Source organism: Oncorhynchus nerka, linkage group LG12 (assembly GCF_034236695.1).
Source record: "Oncorhynchus nerka isolate Pitt River linkage group LG12, Oner_Uvic_2.0, whole genome shotgun sequence".
In the NCBI taxonomy this organism is placed as follows: domain Eukaryota; kingdom Metazoa; phylum Chordata; class Actinopteri; order Salmoniformes; family Salmonidae; genus Oncorhynchus; species Oncorhynchus nerka.
In genome coordinates, this window is record NC_088407.1 from 12,646,121 (window position 1) to 12,656,396 (window position 10,276).

At 40.6% G+C, this 10,276-nt stretch overlaps 1 protein-coding gene across 1 annotated transcript; it reads right to left on the reverse strand.

The window, feature by feature from the left end:
- Positions 1 to 424: 424 nt before the first annotated feature.
- LOC115137873 (zinc finger protein 177-like) lies at positions 425 to 9,040 on the reverse strand. Its single transcript, XM_029674152.2, has 2 exons — positions 8,762 to 9,040; positions 425 to 2,273 (listed from the first exon to the last, which is right to left on the reverse strand). The coding sequence occupies exons 1-2, from the start codon at positions 8,931 to 8,933 to the stop codon at positions 1,450 to 1,452; spliced, it is 996 nt and encodes a 331-aa protein (XP_029530012.1). The 5' UTR covers positions 8,934 to 9,040; the 3' UTR covers positions 425 to 1,449.
- Positions 9,041 to 10,276: the final 1,236 nt, after the last annotated feature.

Below are 10,276 nucleotides of genomic sequence, written 5' to 3' on the forward strand. Positions count from 1 at the left end.
GTGACAGGTGTAAAACCCTTAAGAGATAGATAAAGGACTCATCTTTGTATCGGTGACAGCCTCAATGGTGCTGCCCGTGCTATCTCCATTTTAAAGTAGTACATTTTCTTCTTCACGATTGGCTGATCCCTCCTGATGGATGACCCAACAGATTCTGGGTCCATATTTCTGTCTTCTGGATAAAGACCGGATTGTGAATGCTTACCTGACTGTCCTGTTGTCGTCACTATCATATTGTTGTCCTATTGTAGCTGTATGTCTTCAGCAATATTCCACTGTGTTTTTGTGTTGTATTGAACAATAAAATAAATTAATATAAAATATATTTCAAAATAAGAAATTGTAACACAGGTGACTCCTGATAACAGCAACGGTTAGGGATTGATGTGACAGCGTGCACTAAACTAAAGAATGCAGTTATACGGAGATTTTACAAATAATTTTATTGAGTTGGGACTGAAAAACACTGTAGTATACTTAAAACCGAGTTCGCACTTCTACAAAGTGTACTTACGAGGGGTCGATTGTAAATCGTTACTAGCCAATGGATTCAAAACAATATCATGAATAAGCAGCATTAGGTCCAAATGGATGAGAAATACTTTTGGACCGATGGAAGGAAGATATATTCTGGAAAGTAAATATTTTTTCCATGTATCAATAACCACTCTCTCATCAGCTGGGAGACAATCTAAATCAAAAGGCCCAGGACTTCCTGTTTATAATAACCTGAAAACATCAGACAGAACAGCAGACCGGCGAGCTTCCTTACATTCCTACCATTCACTGTTTAATCATTACATCATCAATTGAATCAAATCAAACTTTATTCACATAAAATGTTGAAAAACACACAACTTGCTTTTATATACTTTTATCTGAAACCCTCAGTGTGAATGATCCTCCTTTCCTACGAGTTGTCCACATCCTTGCATATTCCTCATCAGCTGACAGAACATGTCTTGTCAACTGAATTTTCCAAACGTGGACTCCAATCAAGTTGCAGAAACATCAAGGATGATCATTGGAAAAAGGATGCACCCAAACTCAATTTTATAATCATATAGCAAAGGGTCTGAATACTTATGTAAATAAGTTGTTTAAAAATATTTTAAAAATACGTGAAAAAAATGATAAAAAAAACAGTTTTCACTGTCAATATGGGGTATTGTGTGTAGATTGATGAGGGCATTTTTTTATTTAATCAAATCTAGAATAAGGCTGTAATGTAATAAAATGTTGAAAAAGTCAAGGGGTCTAAATACTTTCCAAATGCACTAAGTCAGTTTATGCCTCCTTAGGTCCATCTTATGATAGAAGCCTTTCCCACAGTCACCACAAATAACAGTGTATCATCCTGTGTCTCTATGTCAACAGTTAGGTTCCGCTTGACACCGAAGCTTTTCCCACAGTAACCACAGCTAAACGGTTTAGACAGTTTCTGCATGGTTAGGTTCTGCTTGAGACCGACACTTCTCCTGTGTGAGTCTGTAAATGTGCAGTTAGGTGCTCCTTGCGAATGAAGCCTTTACCGCAGTCACCACAGCTAAATGGTTTCTCTCCTGTGTGAGTCAGTATGTGTCTCATTAGGTCCCCTTTCTGGCTGAAGCTTTTACTGCAAAAAAAACATCTAAACGGTTTCTCTCCTGTGTGAGTCAGTTTATGCATGGTTAGGGTCCCCTTCTGACTGAAGCTTTTCCCACAGTCACCACAACTAAACGGTTTCTCTCCTGTGTGAACCCTCATGTGCCTGGACAGATGTCCTTTTTGTTTGAAGGTCTTGCCACAAAAGGGCCATGTGCAGGTTTCCCCCATTATTGTGTTCAGATCCAATGGTGGGCTGATGTCAAGTCCTACTGGGTTTCTGCTTACAGCTGAGCTGTGGCTGCAGGCAATGTTCTGATTATCTGGAGGGTCACAGGGAATGTCAAGACACTTTAGGTGGGCCACAGTGACAAAAGGTGTGAGATTCACTGGTTTAGAGTCTCTCTCTCTGCCCTTCACAGTCTGTGTTTGGGGAAGAGTCAAGGACCAAAGTGCGTCCTCCTGATCACATTCACTTTTCACACCTGAAGGCGTGAAATCGAACTCTATGATATCAGGCTCCAGACCTTGAAGCTGCTCTTCCTCCTGACTGGTCCTGACTTCCTCCTGTTTCTCTTTAATCTGTGTGGTCTCTGGGTCCTCCTGCCCCCGACTGGGGCTCCACTCCTGCTCACAGTTCTGCTGCTCAGGGGGAACCTCCTCTTCAGAGACAGAGATCGGCAGGGAGTCTGGAGGGAAGGAGCAGAAATTTGAATCAAACAGATGAATTCAAGATGTCTATGATCTATACAGCCTAGCAGATAGCTAGGGCCAGCTTCTAGACAGAGACTGTATTCTATACAGCCTAGCAGATAGCTAGGGCCAGCTTCTAGACAGAGACTGTATTCTATACAGCCTAGCAGATAGCTAGGGCCAGCTTCTAGACAGAGACTGTATTCTATACAGCCTAGCAGATAGCTAGCCAGCTTCTAGACAGAGACTGTATTCTATACAGGCAGATAGCTAGGGCCAGCTTCTAGACAGAGACTGTATTCTATACAGCCTAGCAGATAGCTAGGGCCAGCTTCTAGACAGAGACTGTATTCTATACAGCCTAGCAGATAGACTGTAGGGCCAGCTTCTAGACAGAGACTGTATTCTATACAGCCTAGCAGATAGCTAGGGCCAGCTTCTAGACAGAGACTGTATTCTATACAGCCTAGCAGATAGCTAGGGCCACCTTCTAGACAGAGACTGTATTCTATACAGCCTAGCAGATAGCTAGGGCCAGCTTCTAGACAGAGACTGTATTCTATACAGCCTAGCAGATAGCTAGGGCCAGCTTCTAGACAGAGACTAGGTACCAGTTTATTTATCCAACATTCCACTCCCTGTACTCCATGTCATTTTCCAAAAAGAATGGCCTTTCTGCCATCTTCCAATATGAACATTCTATCATTAATGAGCTCGAGGAGAACAGAGTATTTCATCCTGATTCAGCAACCCTCACAGCTATCCTCCAATCACACCGATTATGCAAATATTGGAACTCACTTATTTTTTTTTTCTCTCCAGAGAACATGCCAGTATCTGGTTGCTAAGCAACCATTTTGTTCATCCAAACGAAACAGTCTTAAAGTTGCTAGCTTACATCTCAAACTAAATACATACTGCAAATCCAATCACAAAACGTCTTAGCTTTGATTTTAAGCCTTAAAATCCAAAAAAAGATCATCAAGGACAACAACCACTCGAGCCACTGCCTGTTCAGCCCGCTATCATGCAGAAGGCGAGGTCAGTACAGGTGCATCAAAGCAGGGACCGAGAGACTGAAAAACAGCTTCTATCTCAAGACTGTTAAACAGCCATCACTAACAGAGAGGCTGCTGCCAACATACAGACTCAAACCTCTGGCCACATTAATAAATGGACTTAATAAAAGGTATCACTAGTCACTTTAAATAACACCACTTTAATTACTCATCTCATATGTATATACTGTATTCTATACCATCTATTGCATCTTGCCTATGTCGCATGGCCATCGCTCATCCATATATTTATATGTACATATTCTTATTCATCCCTTTACATATTTTTATTTATTTATTTCACCTTTATTTAACCAGGTAGGCCAGTTGAGAACAAGTTCTCATTTGCAACTGCGACCTGGCCAAGACAAAGCAAAGCAGTTCGACACATACAACAACACAGAGTTACACATGGAATAAACAAACATACAGTCAATAATAGAGTAGGAAAGTCTATATACGGCATGTGCAAATGAGGTCGGATAAGAGAGGTAAGGCAATAAATAGGCCATGGTGGCAAAGTAATTACAATATAGCAATTAAAACACTGGAATGGTAGGATGTGCAGAGGATGAATGTGCAAGTTGAGATACTCAGGTGCAAAGGAACAAGATAAAGAAATAAATATAGTATAGGATGAGGTAGATTGGATGGGCTATTTACAGATGAGCTATGTACAGGTGCAGTGATCTGTGAGCTGCTCTGACAGCTGGTGCTTAAAGCTAGTGAGGGAGATATGAGTCTCCAGCTTCAGAGATTTTTGCAGTTCTTTCCAGTCATTGGCAGCAGAGAACTGGAAGGAGAGGCAGCCAAAAGGAAGAATTGGCTTTGGGGGTGACCAGTGAGATATACCTGCTGGAGCGCGTGCTACGGGTGGGTGCTGCTATGGTGACCAGTGAGCTGAGAAAAGGCAGAGCTTAACCTAGCAAAGACTTGTAGATTACCTGGAGCCAGTGGGTTTGGCGACGAGTATGAAGCGAGGGCCAGCCAATGAGAGCATACAGGTCGCAGTGGTGGGTAGTGTATGGGGCTTTTGTGACAAAACGGATGGCATTGTGATAGACTGCATCCAATTGGTTGAGTAGAGTGTTGGAGGCTATTTTATAGATGACATCGCCGAAGTTGAGGATCGGTAGGATGGTCAATTTTACGAGGGTATGTTTGGCAGCATGAGTGAAGGATGCTTTGTTGGGAAATAGGAAGCCGATTCTAAATTTAATTTGGATTGGAGATGTTTAATGTGAGTCTGGAAGGAGAGTTTACAGTCTAACCAGCCACCTAGGTATTTGTAGAATACACCAGCAGCGAGAGCGAAACCGTTAATTGCAGAGAAAAGAGTCGGCCCGAGAATTGAACCCTGTGGCACCCCCATAGAGACTGCCAGAGGTCCGGACAACAGGCCCTCCGATTTGACACACTGAACTCTATCAGAGAAGTAGTTGGTGAACCAAGCGAGGCAGTCATTTGAGAAACCAAGGCTGTTGAGTCTGCCAATGAGGATGTGGTGATTGACAGAGTCGAAAGCCTTAGCCAGGTCGATGAATACGGCTGCACAGTAATGTCTCTTATCAATGGCAGTTATGATATCGTTTAGGACCTTGAGCGTGGCTGAGGTGCACCCATGTCAATGACTGGAACGAATTGAAGAAAAAAATAAAATAAAATCACTGAAGCTGAAGACTCATATGTCCCTCACTAACTTTAAGCATCAGCTGTCAGAGCAGCTTACCGATCATTGCACCTGTACACAGCCCATCTGTAAATAGCCCACCCAACTACCTCGTCCCCCCCACATTGTTATTTATTTTTGCACCCCAGTATCTCTACTTGCACATCTATCACTCCAGTGTTAATGCTAAATTGTCATTATTTCGCAACTATGGCCTATTTATTGCCTCACATCCCTAATCTTACTATGTTTGCACACACTGTATATAGATTTTTTTTCTATTGTGTTATTGACTGTACATTTGTTTATCCCATGTGTAACTAACTCTGTGTTGTTTTTGTTGCACTGCTTTGCTTTATCTTGGCCAGGTCAAGGTAAAGGCCAAAACAGTCAAACACTACATCTAAACATGAATCGATTCACAATTCCGGGACAGATCTAGAGACATAAATCCCACTCCTTTCATAACACATCAAAATTATTTCACGAATGCAAAACACACACTTCCTCTACACTGTTTTAACCATTTCAGCCGACAGCATTTTTTCAGTGACAACACGTTTGTGGCATCCGTCTTCCATTTATATTTCATATTTTACACACAGGTATTATGAGAATCACCTAATTATCCCATATTTTACACACAGGTGTTATGAGAATCACCTAATTATCCCATATTTTACACACAGGTGTTATGAGAATCACCTAATTATCCCATATTTTACACACAGGTGTTATGAGAATCACCTAATTATCCCATATTTTACACACAGGTGTTATGAGAATCACCTAATTATCCCATATTTTACACCAGGTGTTATGAGAATCACCTAATTATCCCCATATTTTACACACAGGTGTTATGAGAATCACCTAATTATCCCATATTTTACACACAGGTGTTATGAGAATCACCTAATTATCCCATATTTTACACACAGGTGTTATGAGAATCACCTAATTATCCCAGGTAATCAACTCTGGCTTGCATTTCAAACTTGTAAAAGACACACCCTCCTCCACTTACCCATCATCCCAAGGGCCTTATGCCCTTGGGGGAAGGTGCCATCTGACGGTCCAAAAAACCAAGGGAAAGAAGTTTGCAAGGGAAGTTTACAAGGGAAGTTTACAAGGGAAGCTTACAAGGGAAGCTTACAAGGGAAGTTTGCAAGGGAAGTTTGCAAGGGAAGTCTGCAACGTAAGCTCCTCAGCGCTCGTTTTTTAGTCGAGTTTGCGTGTGTACAATTACGTTCACTCCAGGGCCTGAAACTCGCCATAATTCAATTTGCGACGATTGTACATCCGCTAAGAACGGTCAGCGAAAACTTAAAAACAACGGAGAAGTTAACATACAAGTGTAAATAAAAACGAATGCAAATTGGTTTGAAATTGTGCTACTAATGCACATGACGGCACAAACACACCTCGTAAAAAGTCAATGTTTTGTTTGGTTATCTTTTGGAAATTGTAGAAATACACATTTTCCTTCAGAAGTTCTAGCTAGTTATCTAATTCATTTGCTAGCAATCGTACAGTATGCGTATATTAATAATTATATATTTAATAAGTAGACATTCACTCAATTGACTAGCGCATATAAAGCACCCACATGCTACCGGTGGCTGAAAACACAAATCATCCCGGGATGAACCAGTGACGAATTTCCGGCCAATGTGGTCCATTTAAAAATCATTTCTCGGTGAGCCAAATTGTAAATGCAGTGTTTTTTAGAACTTAGTTATAAGGAATTCTTATCACGTTACAAGGTGCCTGTAACACCTAAAGATTTTGCAATTGTTTTAGATGCCATTCCCTCAGGTGTTGCTTTATTATTCAGGAACGTGTCAAGACCTGACCCTCAGAGCCTACCTTCTATTGACCCTGTTGACTCATCAGTAGGAAAGATTTGTTTCTCTTTTGGTCCAGTCAACAACAGAGCGATACGAACCTTGTTTCAGCAGGATGTTGTATCTATACCTTATGTCATGCCTTATTGGAATGGATTTATTGATAATATCTGTTGGAAAACAAGTTTGGATGTTGCCACACACATACCTACTTGTGAACTAAATTAAGGAAGTTTCCTTTAAAAAATGTCATAAATATTATCCTGCCAACCACTATATGAAGAAGTTTAAGGAAAACATCAACTCAAATTGCTCCTTTTGTAATGACCACCCAGAAACAGTGTTGCATCTTTTTTGGCATTGTATGCATGTAAGACAACTGTGGCAAGACATCAGTAGGTTTATAATTCAACACATTTATGAAGATTTTACACTATTGTGGAGAGATGTACTGCTTGGATTCTTTACCTACGATAGAAAGAAAAAAATGTACCTTTATTTTACTAGGCAAGTCAGTTAAGAACAAATTCTTATTTTCAATGACGGCCTAGGAACAGTGGGTTAACTGCCTGTTGAGGGGCAGAACGACAGATTTGTACCTTGTCAGCTCAGGGATTCGAACTTGCAACCTTTCGGTTACTAGTCCAACGCTCTAACCACTAGGCTACCCTGCCGCCCCTGATAAGCTGAAACAAATTTTATGTAATTCATTTCATTATTCTTTTGGCCAAATTTCATATTCACAAATGTAAATTTACAAACAAAACACCAAATTTTCTTACCTTACAAAAACAAATTGAACTGTATTTTAAGACAATTAAATACTCTTTAACAAAAAAGCTGTTAGAATTTTAAGTGTCTGTATGTCCCTTACTATCCCCTCAGCCCTCAAATTAAGTGGACACTTCTGATGACGTTTCATGACGTCTGACGAGTATACACTTACAGGGCGAGGGAGGAAGAAATGATTAAAAAGATCTATTAACAACTAATCAATACAGGAAGTACGTGTGGGAACACAAGTGTGTCTGTATATATAAATAATATAAAAGGACAATTGTACTAGGGGTCTAGGGGCGGGGCTAGCAGCGGGGCCAGGGGGTACAATATCACATTACACAAGGACCTTTAGGATAGGGTGTGTCTTAAGTGTTTGGACAGCAGCCTCTGTCTTCCGTCTCTTTTCCGTAAACACGCGTTGTAACAATGAGGGGGTTCGATTAATCTCACCCAGGTGCCCAAGCAAAGTCGGCTCAAAATAAGTGACATAATTAAAGCATGTGTTGTTGGCTAATTAGTAAGATTATGTGATTGATTTGGATTTTTTTTAAACTACCTCCACAATGAAAACTAATTAGAAAACGCAAACATTTATTTTTACGGAAAATATATGTTGTATGTTTCTGAACGATGCACCATCCTACTTTGTCGACAAAATGACCGAGCAGTGTCTTTGCCTGGTTCAACCAGGGCCAGCGTAAAATAACTCCCTCGTGGAGATATGGCTTTGTGAAACCATTAACCATATAAAAGTTAACGATTTAACATCGTGTATTTCTCGATAATATGAAAGATAAGGTCGTTCGACTTACAAAACCGTACCGCAAGTGATGCGTGTTAATGTTCCTGAACTCCCCTTACTGAGAGTCACGATCAAAGGCTACATAGCCACAGATATAAGAATTATTAGAACGGGTGTCCCTATTCAAGTCAATTATGCTAGAATGTTTGGATGGCGGCCATTACGAGTGTACACATAGGAGCACAGCAGGAAGAATATCCAGCAATCTGTGCTGTGATTTGTTGAATCAACTCTAATGAGATGACAACAAATGCATCCCCATTGCATGAGCCGCATCAGTTACAAGCCCGTTCTATTCATTCTTATTTCTATGTTCATAACTACGTACCTATTCTCGATAACGTTAGTGGTATCGCTGGTGTGATCCGCAGCAGTCTCCGTAGCCGATCATTCTCCTCCTGGTACTCCACTACCGTTTTCTCAACTGCCCCGACAATCTCCACAACAGCCGCCGTTAAACGCTCATTTAGAAACACACTCAACAACTGTAGTTTAGTCATTGTCAGTTGAATGAGATTCGGGTAGCCTATTTAGTATTGTCAGTGGGTCTTTCTTTACTCCACACAGCGAACGTTGAAAATAAAAACAAGTCGTCTCAAATCCTACTTCCGTGCTCTAGTCAAGGAATTTTAGAAAATGCATTTTATTCTAGTGGGTGGTTGGCTTGGAAATGCACAACAGGCGCCGCCAGCTGGATGGGAGTTTACTACTGTGTAAGGCAGCCTATAGACCCGTAGTAAAGGGAAACAATAACCACGCTTAGACAAACAGTGGTTATCATACAGGTGAGGCCAAATATATTGGCACCTTTGCACTGTTCTTAAATAATTACCTATTTCTCAAATAAATTGAAATTGAAAAAAACAAAAAACGTTGGTCTCCACACATTACTGTATTGTCAACATTGCAGAAACATTTTTCTTTGGGGGGGGGGGACTTCAAATCAAATAAATCAAATCAAATTTTATTTGTCACATACACATGGTTAGCAGATGTTAATGCGAGTGTAGCGAAATGCTTGTGCTTCTAGTTCCGACAATGCAGTAATAACCAACAAGTAATCTAACTAACAATTCCAAAACTACTACCTTATAGACACAAGTGTAAGGGGATAAAGAATATGTACATAAAGATATATGAATGAGTGATGGTACAGAGCGGCATAGGCAAGATACAGTAGATGGTATTGAGTACAGTATATACAGTGCCTTGCGAAAGTATTCGGCCCCCTTGAACTTTGCAACCTTTTGCCACATTTCAGGCTTCAAACAGAAAGATATAAAACTGTATTTTTTTGTGAAGAATCAACAACAAGTGGGACACAATCATGAAGTGGAACGACATTTATTGGATATTTCAAACTTTTTTAACAAATCAAAAACTGAAAAATTGGGCGTGCAAAATTATTCAGCCCCCTTAAGTTAATACTTTGTAGCGCCACCTTTTGCTGCGATTACAGCTGTAAGTCGCTTGGGGTATGTCTCTATCAGTTTTGCACATCGAGAGACTGAATTTTTTTCCCATTCCTCCTTGCAAAACAGCTCGAGCTCAGTGAGGTTGGATGGAGAGCATTTGTGAACAGCAGTTTTCAGTTCTTTCCACAGATTCTCGATTGGATTCAGGTCTGGACTTTGACTTGGCCATTCTAACACCTGGATATGTTTATTTTTGAACCATTCCATTGTAGATTTTGCTTTATGTTTTGGATCATTGTCTTGTTGGAAGACAAATCTCCGTCCCAGTCTCAGGTCTTTTGCAGACTCCATCAGGTTTTCTTCCAGAATGGTCCTGTATTTGGCTCCATCCATCTTCCCATCAATTTTAACCATCTTCCCTGTCCCTG

Coding starts and splice junctions, on each gene's coding strand:
- LOC115137873 (XM_029674152.2), bottom strand. CDS start 8,933: ATGACTAAACTACAGTTGTTGAGTGTGTTTCTAAATGAGCGTTTAACG. Junction 2,274..8,761: donor ACTAACGTTATCGAGAATAG/GTACGTAGTTAT, acceptor CCTTCCCTCCAG/ACTCCCTGCCGATCTCTGTC.